General features: G+C 43.5%; 1 protein-coding gene across 2 annotated transcripts in view; it reads left to right on the forward strand.

Annotated features, from left to right (window-relative positions):
• Positions 1 to 13,762, forward strand: part of LOC146990365 (uncharacterized) — a 51,626-nt gene that overhangs the window by 12,816 nt on the left and 25,048 nt on the right. The window contains exon 2 of one of the 2 annotated variants that reach the window (XM_085772421.1): positions 9,665 to 10,078. In XM_085772421.1, the coding sequence (XP_085628547.1) occupies positions 9,665 to 10,078 (414 nt within the window). Of the gene's footprint in view, positions 1 to 9,664; positions 10,127 to 13,762 lie in introns of both variants that reach the window. The other variant, XM_085772413.1, reaches the window with a different exon arrangement.

Genomic DNA, 13,762 nt, shown 5'->3' on the forward strand with positions numbered 1-13,762 from the left:
AAGACATGCGGACAGACAGACGTCTACAGGCGCTGATCCTGTCGGTGCTGCGGTGCTGGAGCAGCAGACAGACAGCTGTCTCCTCCATTATTACAATCTGTAAATAAGCTGCGAATAATATCACATTTTAGTTGTGCTCTCGCTGTGTTTTATTTCTCTGTTAAGTTGGGACGTACTCATAGATCGCCTGTTTGGAGGCATTTTAACCCGAGGAAAAAAAGAAAAGAGGAGGAAAGTGATTGACAGACGTCAATCATCAGGTTACGCAACTGGGCGCACGTCAGGAGGAAAGCAGGAAAAACAAAAGGACATTAGAAACACTAAGAGAAAAGGAATAATACTGGGAGAAGGAAAACGAGGGTCTATTGATAGTTTGCGGGCCGTTTTCAAAGGTAAGCTACGTTGTTATTGATATTTCCTGCCTATTGTTAAATAGGAGCGACTAGTAGGCTACAGTCGCGGTGTGGCATGATACGCGCATCAGTCGTTGTAGAGCGGATCAGGGGTCGAGTGTGTGACCGCCCGGTGGACAGAGCTGTTTGTGTGTGTGTGGTGGATGTAGGCCTGTGTGTGTATGATAAGGTGAAACCTATGACTTATTGTAGCCTACTGTCTTTTACTTGGTGGCTGGCAGCTGGGGGCCCCCCTGGTGGCTGGGGCCCGTTTCAATTGAAACGGTTGAAACATAGGTAAGGCCGCCTATGTATGTCCATTACACACTGAATTAAACATCCCATGTCTTTATTTATTCAGTTTATTTTAATAGTAATAATTATGACTAACATTCAGTGAAGACCTAAAATTCAGTATCTCCAAAATTGAAATATTGCAAAGGTTTTTTTTGTTGTTTTTTTTTAAGCTTTTTTAATATAGAAATGTTGGCCTTCTGAAAACTATGTCCATCTATATGGACATGAGTGGGTTGCCTGGAACGCTACAAAGTCGTAAGTCGTGACTTGAAGCTGTAATTTGCGGTTTCAAAAGCCTGCCTGGAACGCAGCATTAGCCAAAACGACCGGATCGCTTACTTCTGCTTTAAGACTAAGGGACTGTTCATTATTTGATCATCAGTGCCACCGGAGGGATTCACGGGACTTTTTTTTTTTTTTTTTACATGACCCCCCTGTCGTAGCCAGTAAATTTGAACATGACCCTGCATTAAAGCCTTATCAAAAGATACATGTGTGTGTGTGAAAGAGAGGGAGAAAGTAGATAAAACCAGCTAACTGTTAGCTACCGTAGCCCAGGCGTCGGTCTCCCGTCAGGTAAAAACTGCCGTTTATTCCTCAAATGTAGTTCATGAAGTTGTTGAAGTTGTTGAAATGTAGTTCATGAAGTTGTCTCTGGTACAGTTATCCATCACTGCAGTTGAATTAGCCGCTAAACTGCTGGACGCTAAAACCGAGGGGGGTGTCTGTGTGTTTACAATTCACGAAATGTACCAGGCTGTAAATATGTTTTTTTAAGCTGTAAAGTTGGCTATTTTAACATGGGGCTCAATTGGAGCCCCCAGCGACAGCCGAGGGGATTGCAGTTTTTTGAACGCGGAAGTGAGCTTCACTTCTCAGACCGACAACTGCCCCCTTGGCTTAAAACATAGACTGTAAAAAAAAAAAAATCATGGTTTAAAATCATGGGAACTAGTAGGGTTGTCACCAGGACCAACACTTACTGGGGAACTGCCCATTGGTCCGACCTCCCATTGGTTCGACCTCCCGTTACTCCGATAAAATCAACCACAAGTCAGACCAATAAGAGGTCGAACCAGTGGGTGGTCCCGTTAGTTCGAACTGTCATCGCTACTTTGTGACAAGCTCTTCCATTGATAGGAGCATGCAGCTTTCTCTCTCTCTCTCTCGGTACCACGCTCGAGCGTGGCTGAACCTGTTCGGAGTGGGAGAGAGAGACAGAGAACCCAATCCACCTGTCTGTAATGTAAGTTTGATTTGATATGAGTGTCAAGGTTTAATTACGGACACCAATGAGCGCGCAGCAGTGCGTAAAAGTCGTGCGTAATGACAGCTCCTCGTTGGTGCAACACAATAAACTGCACCTCTTCTTCCACTTGTGTCTTATTGACAGGTGGAGCCTATATGAATAATGATATAAATGCATAGTGAACGGTAAGAATGGAGAGTTTGACTAATAACTAGTCCAGTTCGAACTAATGAGGACCTCCCATTAGTTCGAACTCTCATTACTCCGATTGTCGGACCAATGGGAGCTCGAACCAATGGGAGGTCGAACTAATGGGAGGTCGAACCAGTGCCATGGACCCCACTTACTGTAGGTACCAAGTACCGCGAGTCTCTCTCTCTCTCTCTCTCTCTCTCTCTACGCACATCACACACATACACGCGCGGCCCAGAATATCACCATATTCAGTCAGAGAGCCAGATCATGTCAGATCGCGCACAACCATCATAAATGCTGATCAAGATGTTTAAACTGATAATCAAAGCCCCCCCTCCCAGAGTACAGAGTAAAAGAAATACACTTTTTTTTCTCTCCCCCCCTCCGCTCGAGCGTGGCTGAACCTGGCCGGCTTGAGCTCACTTCACGGGCGCGAGCCTGCTGCAGCCGCTGCTGCTGCTGGCAGCAGACTGAGAGAGAGAGAGAAAAAAAAAGTAAATTTGGCTTTGGTTAGGTTCAGGCAATGAAGAAAGGAGTTGGTTAAGTTTAGTAAAAACAGCAGGTAGAGGCTAGACAGGCTGGAAGCATAATGAGCGTTATATGTTATTAATATGAAGTGCTTGTTTTGCAGTTAATTATGCACATGATCCGTTTGATCCCAGAAAGGAAAAAAGGATCAATGCGCAGCCTCTGTTTCCTTTCTGATTGCGTCCGTCTGTCTGTTCGGAGTGGGAGAGAGAGACAGAGAACCCAATCCACCTGTCTGTAATGTAAGTTTGATTTGATATGAGTGTCAAGGTTTAATTACGGACACCAATGAGCGCGCAGCAGTGCGTAAAAGTCGTGCGTAATGACAGCTCCTTGTTGGTGCAACACAATAAACTGCACCTCTTCTTCCACTTGTGTCTTATTGACAGGTGGAGCCTATATGAATAATGATATAAATGCATAGTGAACGGTAAGAATGGAGAGTTTGACTAATAACTAGTCCAGTTCGAACTAATGAGGACCTCCCATTAGTTCGAACTCTCATTACTCCGATTGTCGGACCAATGGGAGCTCGAACCAATGGGAGGTCGAACTAATGGGAGGTCGAACCAGTGCCATGGACCCCACTTACTGTAGGTACCAAGTACCGCGAGTACTCAGCACGGCGACCAAGCTTTGATAAACAAACCGGATCCGCGCTGGTTTACAGTATCCTGCCGTATTTTAGCCGGTCGCTACCGGAGCTTAATTGAAAAAAAAAAAAAACCCGCTCGTCGCGGTGGAGCGGAGAACAGCGGCGTTTCCTCTGCTGCAGCTGAACAGCTGACATGTGGTCAAGACGTAGCTACAGACCTGTCACAGTCACAGGTGTCTCTCATCTCATCTCATTATGATAGGACTTAAACCTCAGAGCTCTGTCCAGACTGTCCTGACCTGTCCCTGAACATCACACAGGGACAACATGGAGCTGCCTGTGTGAGTTTTATTAATGTTTACATCAGGTTGAGTTAAACAAATCAGTAAATGCTGCTGTGATTTAAGTAAATACAGTAATCATCATAGTGTAGTGGCAGGAAAGACCATTTCATCTGTATCAAATATTGTGTTGGTCAAGAACAAGTTCAACTTAAAGTCAGAGGAAAAATGTTTAGGGTGTTTTTACCGCTCCTAAATGTAAAAATGGGTCACATTGGACCCTCAACATTATTTAAAGGTTAAATAACGTGTTACTTAAACATTTTTCATTGTGCTGTGCTCTAAAAATAAACTAACAAATACTAGTGTAGAGTCCTGTATAAGGAATGTTGAGCTTAAACTTTAACCTTAAATTTAGGTTCTCAGGAAAATAGCTGCTCATCAGTAAATAGTTAATCAATCGATGAGGTCCATCAACTAACGATTAATGAATTAATCGATAATTTGCATCCCTAGGCCCTAGGTTTTTTTTAAATTGTGGTATCAAATAAGTATCGAGAATTGTGGAAATTTACAGAAATTCTGGTATCATGACAACCCTATTGGGGACCCATTGAATTTCCCAGGGACCCACCCAAATCACCACCTGTGGGTCCCGGGGACTCACACCAACAACAACATCACTGGGAGTTACATAGGGTTGGGTATCGTTTGAAATTGAACGATTCCGATTCCTATTCCGATTCCACGTTTCGATGCCGATTCCTATCGATTCTCGATTCCGATTCTTTTAAAAATGGGGGTTAAGGGGCGGTGCGTGGCGCAGTGGTTAAAGCAGCCGCCCCATGTAGAGGCTACAGGCGTCCCCGGTTCGAATCCCGCGTCGGGCAGACCTTTCCTGCATGTCATTCCCCCTCTCTCTGCCTCCCCCTTTCCTGTCTATCTCACTATGAGCTATCAAATAAAGGCAAAAATATACTTAAAAAAAAAAAAAAAAATGGGGGTTAAAAAAGTCTGCATGGTCTAAAATGAGGGAGAACCTGAGTTATTTTTCCCACAGAATTAGACTCTATTTGTGGTGCTGGCAGATAGGGGTCTTAAATGTATGAAGGTATAGCCTACATTATATCAAATGAATATTACATTAATTTAAATGACTTCACAATAACAAAATATTTGGGAAATATTTAATATTTTTAGGCTACAGTTTGTGTCAAATAACAAGTCACAAAGTGACCTTTAAGTGTTTCACTTTCAGCCAACTTTTTCATTGTTTTTTTGTTTTTTTTCCCCAACTGTGGATCACTTCAGCCAGGCTCTTCTCTGCACCAACAACAATCCTTTCTCTCGCGGATGCTCATGTTTTGACACGTGCTCCTTTTATTCTGGTGCCAAATGATTCCACCAGCCGTTCTGTATAAAACATACAAACAGAACACGGGATGCGGAGCATCGTTGTTCCGCCGTTAAACCGGCAGCGGAGGAGGTCGCCACGGAGCCGACTGGATGTCTCTGTGAGGGAGAGCCCCATGTAAACAAGCAACGCCAGCGTAATGAGGGGTAGGAAATATAACGGGATCTCTGTTTTAAACGGGCTTCAGTGAGTAGGAGAGGAGGGACAGTTCACAGACAGGTCCGCTGTCAATGTGTGTGTGACAGAGAGAGCAGGTAAAGGAGGGGCTGAGTGAATAGGTGCGCTGCGCGCAGCTCTGCGAGGAAATAAGATGTTACACGCCGGCAAAAAATAGAAAATCAATATGTGTTGGCCTGCTTAACGCCGCTGTTTGTGGGTGGTCTGTGCAGGCATAACTTTACTGTTTTACTGGCGGTCGTACTCGGCGGTCGGCGCGGCAGTCAGCGTAAATGAAATTGCTAAAGCATCGTTTTGAGGAATTGAAAATAAAAATTCTGAACGATTCCAATGGAATCGAAACTTTAGAACCGGTTCCATCCAATTCTCGATTCTCGGGACCCAACCCTAGAGTTACACCATGGCTACCCGGCGCTAGGGATAGCAACAACACAAACCTATGGGGGCAATTCTTAACATAACATAACAAACACTCAAAAAATCAAATATCTATGGTACATGACTGAAATCCTTATGACACACCACTGAACTCATATAGTGTACAGCAGAGGTCTTCAACAGGGGGTCCGCGGAGGTACTGCAGGGGGGTCGCGAAAATTTTTTGATTGATTAGACATTTTTTTATATTCACCTCCACAATTTTTTTTAAACACACAAAAAATTATATTAAGTTCTTTTTAAATGTTATACAGCTGTTCTTTAAGGTCTTGGGGATTATGGGGAAAAGAATCAAGGCTCTAACTATTATATAAAATATATTTATGGGCGATTTCCTGATAGTAGTGATCATAAACGGCAACAGAGTCAACCATCTTGATGTAAATAAACGATCTATGCTGCTGTGCCACTCACGAGGCCGTACGTGACACACTCTGTCAGGTTCCCCGTGAGCTCATTCATGCTAGTAGCTGGCAGCTGTTTTGAAGAGAGAAATGAAAAAATGGATCGATTTTTAACACGCCAAAAAAAAGATATCACAAGCACAGCAACAGCCTCCACCTCAGAAACCGCAGTTGAAAATGAAAGTGATGCTGTAGGCCCCGCAGCTGTAGAGGGTAAGCGTAAAAGAGAGAAGACCCGAAAATATAAAGACAATTATCTCAAGTTCGGGTTTAGCTTCAAAGAGACAGATGGCATTGAATTTCCACTGTGTGTCATTTGTTCTACTGTGCTGTCAAACGAGTCTATGAAGCCGTCAAAGCTGCAGCGTCACTTGGAGACAACCCACAGCCACTTAAAAGACAAACCTGTTGAATACTTCCAAACTTGTCTCACATCCCTCCAAGGCCAACAGACATTAATGAAAAAATCAGCCAGAGTTGGTGAGCTAGCTTTAAAATGCTCTTATCAAGTTGCTCTTCGGATTGCCCAGAAGAAACAGCCATATACACTTGCAGAGGATTTAATATTGCCTTCAGCAACTGACATGTGTAAAACAATGTATGGGAATGATATTGACATTAATAAACTGAAAACTATTCCACTGTCGGACACAACCATTGCTCGCCGCATTGACGAGATGGCATCGGATGTGAGGGTGCAACTGATAGAGAAGCTGAGGTCGGCAAATGCATTTGCTTTACAGCTGGATGAATCAACTGATGTTTCGAAGGACGCGCAGCTTCTGGCGTTTGTGCGCTTTGTGGATCAAAATGAAATGCAGGAGGAATTTTTGTTTTGTAAGCGCCTCCCTGAACGCACAACAAGTGCTGAAATCTTCAAAGTGATTGACGCTTTCTTCAGAGAAAATGACGTTTCATGGGCAAAATGTGTTGCACTGTGCACCGACGGCGCAAGAGCCATGGCTGGATTAAAAAGTGGCCTAATCGCGCTGGTCAGGGATGTGGCTCCAGAGGTGATTTGGACGCACTGCATGTTGCACAGAGAGTCACTTGTTGCTAAGGACATGAGCGCTGATCTGTCTGATGTCATGGACTCGGTTGTGAAAGTTGTAAATATAGTGAAGAAAAGTGCTTTGCAAACGCGACTGTTCTCTAATCTCTGTGCTGCTGAAGGAGAAGAGCACACTGCGCTACTGTATCATTCTGAGGTCTGCTGGCTTTCACACGGAACCGTGTTGGCACGTGTATTAGAATTACGCACGTCTATTCGGAAGTTTTTACTTCTCCAAAAACGCACAGAGCTGGCTGCACTTTTCAGCGACAATGTCTGGCTCACCAAACTTGCGTATCTTGCTGACATTTTTGCGGAGCTGAACAAACTTAACAGTTCCATGCAAGGTCGCAACACACATGCCTTTCAGCTGTATGACAGGATGGAAGGCTTCATCAAAAAAATCAGAAGATGGAGGGAGCGCGTCGGGGAGGGAATCTTTTCTATGTTTCCATCAGTGGATGAGCTGGGATATTCTGCTGTGCTCGCCTCCCGTAACACACGTGATTCTTGCCCATCTGGAGGCGCTCCACGGTAAATTTGGGAACTACTTTTCCGAGGCCGACTCCTGGCGCAGGGACAAGACATGGATACAGTTTCCGTTCAGAGACAACGCAGCAGACGGCGCACGCCTGACGGTGACGGAGGAGGATCAGCTCATTGAACTGTCCACTGACAGCACGTTCAGAAACATATATGAAACGAAACCACTCACCCAGTTCTGGATATCATGCCAGAAAGAGTTTCCACAACTGGCAGCAAAAGCAATGATGAGCCTGTTGCCCTTTGCTACAACTTATCTTTGTGAAAGTGGATTCTCCTCACTCACCTACCTGAAAAACAAATACAGGTCAAGACTGCAGCCTGAGGCTGATATGACTCTCTGCCTGACAACCTCCATCCATCCAAGGTTTGACAAGTTGTGTGCTACTCATCAGGGTCAGACATCTCACTAATGTGGGAGTATGTATTCAATGATTCACTTTTCACAGGATTCACTGCCCATACTACATGTATGTTTAAAATTAAGACATGAATCTGTCAATGTTAGGTTAATAGTTAAGTATTGTATGCATATGCACATGTTTTAAAAATGTCAATTTCAATATTTTTTGTGCATGGTTACATGCAATTGACAGACATTGATAATCTTGGTAGGTATCAGTTTGAGGTATGTTTATAAATGACAGTGGCACGGCCACCCATACCACTGTACCTTGCATGTTCAAAATAAAAACATGAATATATTAACCTGTTTGTTATTTGAATATCTTAGTATTGAATGCAGAACAACAAGGTACATTTCTACAAGGCACTATAGGACCGGTTTAATATAAAACACAATTTTATACAATATATATATAAGTAGGGGGTCCCCGCTCCATCTCTCCATCAGATTGGGGGTCCTTGGCCTGGAAAACGTTGAAGACCCCTGGTGTACAGTATAAACAGTATTGTTTTTGCATGTAGTCACTCACCTCAGATAGCCTAACTCTGAAACATCCTGGAAAGACATTACTATTTGATCGCAGAGTGCCTGCTCTCCCCGCCACAGAAACAAACACTTTTTCCTTGTTGTGATGATTTCTTTACAAAAAGAAACGGTGGAGCAGTGCAGTGGTAATGTCCAAAATATCTCTGTCCGTTTATTTTTGTAAAGAAATCATCACAACAAGGAAAAAGACACGGAAGCGCCGAGAAGCGGGGTCATTTTCATTTCGGTGTCCAAATCCTCCGCGGCCAGGTCGAGAAACACGAGAGAATCCGGTCAATTTTCAAAACAAAACACCGCGATTGACAAATACATGAGGCCAATGTGTATTTGTAGCCTATTTGTGTTTATTAATCTAAACAGATCACGAGAGATGAACACACAGAGCTGAGGGGCAGAAGCACTTGTCGACCCCCTCCCCCGTCGGACGGTCTGATGGGGGGCGGATATGCGATTTAGCGCATATTTATTACCGTCACCACACGACCTGCCCTTCTGCCGTGTGTGTTTGTGTGCGTGTGTGCACCAGCGTGAGAGAGAGAGTCGCGGCTGCCACAGACTCGTTTATTAATGGTAAACGCTGGATGCGCTGGTCGATAAGTTTCGTTTTTACTGAGGAGGAGCTATGAAGAACTTAGCTGTGATTGAAAAGCACCTAAACCGAGTCGAGAGTTGTAACTGTGTAGTGGAAAGGGGTGCAAAGTACCTAATGGTAACTGGTAGTGGAAACATTGCTTTACATTGTTTTAACATAAAAAAAAATCATCATTCTGAAGGTGTAGTGGCTTTTATTTCGCTGTGACGGTGCGGCACAATCAATTACATGTAGCGGAAACCCTGATGTTGATGACATGTTGATGTATACATCAACAGTACAACACACCGTTGGGTTGTGAACACATGCAGCAGAAAAACAGAAATGGCATTCCACAGCAGCACCATGGCGATGAACGAGCACCTGAAGCAGCAATATCATTCCGTTCATTCATCTCCGCATAGCGCTCTTTCGCCGTTATTGGCGTTTACACAGAGAAAGTAAAAGCCCCCCCCCTCCCCGAGCGGGTCGATAGATTAATCGGGAGAAAAATAATTGTTTCCTAGACAGTTTGAAGACAATGTTGTTCATGATGTGTGTTTCATTGTTTCTGCAGGTGATCATCGCCTGTTCTTGATAAAAGCAGAGGATCCTCCTGAGTTGACCACTAGTCTGGATCAGGAGAACCCAGAGAGTCTACATATTAAAGAAGAAAAGGAAGAACTACTGACCACTCCAGAGTTCCTCCTCACCTCTGTTCATGTGAAGAGTGAGGATGAGGAAGAGAAACCTCAGTCCCTACAACCTCATCAAAGACAAACTGAGGCAGAGCCTCCATCCAGCAGCTCAGCTGAACAGGTAGAGGTAAAGATAGAGGCTGATGGAGACGACTGTGGAGGATCTGAACCAGCCAGGAACTCAGATCAACCTGAAGATCTTCAACCAGACACAGATGATGAGGTCTCAGAGTCGTCCTCTGAAGCTGAAGACAGTGATGATGACTGGAGAGAAACCAGAGCATCTGAGTCCGGTTTGACCAGTGAAGCTGCTCCTGTAAGTGATGAAGAATGTAACAGTGGTAAGAAGTCTCGACGTAAGAAGTCTTGCCGCTGCTCAGAGTGTGGGAAAACATTCAACCAACCATGGGCTGTGAAGAGACACATGGCAGTCCATACGGGAGAGAAACCATTTGACTGTGCTACCTGTGGTAAAAAATTTAGGTTCACAGAGAGTCTTAAAGAACATATAAGAACCCATACAGGGGAGAAACCATTTGTCTGTGCTACCTGTGGTAACAAATTTAGATACAAAGGGAGTCTTAAAGATCATATAAGACTCCATACAGGGGAGAAACCATATGAGTGTGCTACATGTGGTAAAAAATTTAGACAAAAAAGTGATCTTAAAGATCATATGAGACTCCATACAGGGGAGAAACCATATGACTGTGCTACATGCGGTAAAAAATTTAGACACAAAAGTCATCTTAATGAACATATAAGACTCCATACAGGGGAGAAACCTTATGACTGTGCTACATGTGGTAAAAAATTTACACATAAACGGACTCTTAATGAACATGTAAGACTCCATACAGGGGAGAAACCGTTTGACTGTACATTCTGTGGTAAAAAATTTAGATCTAAAAGTAATCTTAGACAACATATAAGAGTCCATACAGATGACAAACCAATTGGTTGTGCTATTTGTGGACATAGATTTGTCCATCTGATAGATTGTTTCTCTCACACACGTGCCCATTCAAAAGTGAAGCCATTTGGTTGCAGTGTTTGTGGGAAAACCTTCATGGACCTGGGGAATTTTGGTTTGCACCTGAAATCCTATAAAAGATGGAAAGTATTTGATTGTAATGATTGTGGGAAAATGTTTTTCAAGCCTAGTTCTCTTAAGCGCCACATGGAAGTTCACACAAGAGAGAAAGCATTTGATGATGCACATGATGATCTTGAGAAGCACAAGCAAGTCCACGCAGAAGTGGAACTATTTGTTTGCAATGTGTGTGGGAGTACATATTCGAAAGCATGGAATCTCAGAAGACACATGAAATCCCATTAAGGAGAGAAATCATTTGTATGCAGTCTCTTTGGGAAAAGATTTGTTCAAAAGAAATATCTGCAGACACACACAGGAAAAAAACGTACAGTTACAGTTTTTGTAGCTGGAAATTCTCTTTTATTTCTGGCAAGAGGAAACATATGAGTGTATGTAAACTCAGGAATGTTACTGAAGGCAGCAGCAGTGAGGCTGCAGTTATTGAGCTGTAACAGCTCTTCACTACCCAGTGAAAATGAGTTTCACTTGTAAAATATTTTGTTAAAGTTTTGTATGATTTTAAAATGGTATAAAACAGTGTGTTCATGGAATTAATGCTACAAATACATGTTACAAATCTGTTGTACATGGAAACGTGTATGTTAATGAGGCAGCATTAGACTACCTATGGATGCAGAGTTGTTGGTTGAGCTGAACTGAGACAGCTTATTACAATACAATTAAATGATTTGCATGTGTTATATTTTTTATTGTAGTAGGGTGTATGAAAGAATTTCATTCTGAAAAGGCTCTTTCTGGTATAATTGTACTTGGTGGAAAAATCTTTTGTTTTGTTAATAAATACTGTAAATATGACCTTAACCTACTTTAAACTCGTGCCATCAAAGTTAAAGCGTTCATTTTGGAGATTAATTTTAAACACACAGCGTTGAAAAAAATGAACGCTGCTTTGTTTGTTTTGTTTATCAACGGAAGAATGTATTTTGTGTGACGACCGCTCTACGGCCTACAGATCTGGTGTCCCACAAAAAATACGGGCGCATGACGTCTGTCCGACTACCCATTTCTCCGACCACCCATTTCTCCGACTCCGACCATACATTTCTTTATTTTTGCGTCCATCAGTCCGACCTCCCACTTCTCCGACTTAAGTAGCCCTAACCCTTAACCTTACCCTAAACCTAACCTTAACACTGTAGAATGGGTCGTCGGAGAAATGAGCCGTCGGACTTGTGGGCAGTCGGACTGACGTATGCTCCCCAAAAAATACGTCACCAACTGACACGGGAAAGAGCAGCATCTGGTGTGTTAAGAATTTTATTTTACAACAAACTGCTGAAACGCATGAACGGCATGAAACGCAATGTTTTAAACAGGTAGAGGTCATGTTTTTTTCTCATGGCACAATTCAATTGGATCACAAAATTTTGACTCTGCTTCCGCTTAGGCACTCTATTCAATGTTTGGGGCGGGACACGCCGGTAACATCTTAGCAAGATCGGACTAATATACTTAAGCACATTTTATGCTTGTCTCGTCCTTTGTGTATAGGGTATATATAGTAACATTAATCAAGAGGTTACAAATCTCGCGAGATTCGAGATTCTGCAAATTGCGCAAGATTTGGACGGACCAGGAAGAGGAGCTTCCGCTGCAAACAAGCTTTAAGTATAGACTTATTTAATTTTTCTCGGAACAATTTCGCATTTCGGGGCTTCAATACAAGACGGACATTACATACGAGCACTATGGAGGTATTTGGATGTTTTCTGGTGTGTCTTTTTGTTACGAAGACAGTTGGTATCCATTTGCAACCGTTATATGGACATGCGCTGCTGCACGGAGCCCCGCTGTAACTCAGAGAAGGCACGGAGGACTCTGACCCCCAATTCCAATCCGCCCCCTAAAGACTCAAGCCCTGAACCCTCACTGACTTAAGTGACGTCAGCTGTAAGTGACAGAGTGTGAGAGTCTGTGAGGGTCCAGATGCTGTAAATATGAATGGAACAGCACTTACCCACTCTCACGACACGTTACCTTGACAACAAAATGTTGTTGACTCCGGTCTTGGGCCGATAATTTACCGTACTTTCAACGCGCACAAGGTGTGTGAGGTGGATGGACTCAAAACAAAATGTTCCTGGATCAGATCTGATCAAATCATCATCAATAATCACAAACTGCACACGTTAATACTGACAGTAAACTTCTTCTTTTTTTTTCTTTCTTTCTTTTTTTTGGTTGTTGCTCTTGTCCATTAACAAAGAGAGCGGCGGAGCTCTCTCTAACTACGTGTGGTAATTTACTTTTTTTTTTTTTTTTAACACTTGCGTTCCGACGGCATCTCATGTGTTTGACTTCACAACGCTATGAACTGTGGGTAATTCCCCTACCCAAAGTCAGCATCGGTGCTGACTTACGGTAAGGGGGCAGTAAGGGCTCATTCACTGACTCACTGACTTGATGATCTGACAATGGAACAGCCCTCACACACTCACGGACTTCCCGTGAACGCGCCTCTAAGTCAGTGAGTCCGTGAGGGGTCGGATTGGAATTGGGCCTGAAACTTCTCTCAGCCCTTAGTCAACATGAGGGTGAGTAGATAATAGTTGTGTCCCAATTCAGGCGCTGCAGCCTTCGGAGGCTGCATTTGAAGGCCGATTACGTCAGCGCTGCGCGAAGGCTGTCCCAATCTGTAAAAATTTGAAGGCTCCTCCAAATGTAGCCTGCAAATGCGTCCTCCTTTCCCCTGCATTCGGAGGATGCACCGCTACTATCCTTCGTGGCCTCCCATATCCCAAGATGCTTTGAAGCTGTTAAACAACAATGGCGGCGAACAGCAGTAGCAGCGGTACAGGCAGCAGCGGCAGCAGTGCCGAGTACACATCTAAGTAACTGGTTTTTGGTTAACATCAGAAGT

Source organism: Trachurus japonicus, chromosome 3 (genome assembly GCF_045865225.1).
Source record: "Trachurus japonicus isolate A0001 chromosome 3, Traja_1.0".
NCBI classification, from domain to species: Eukaryota; Metazoa; Chordata; class Actinopteri; order Carangiformes; family Carangidae; genus Trachurus; species Trachurus japonicus.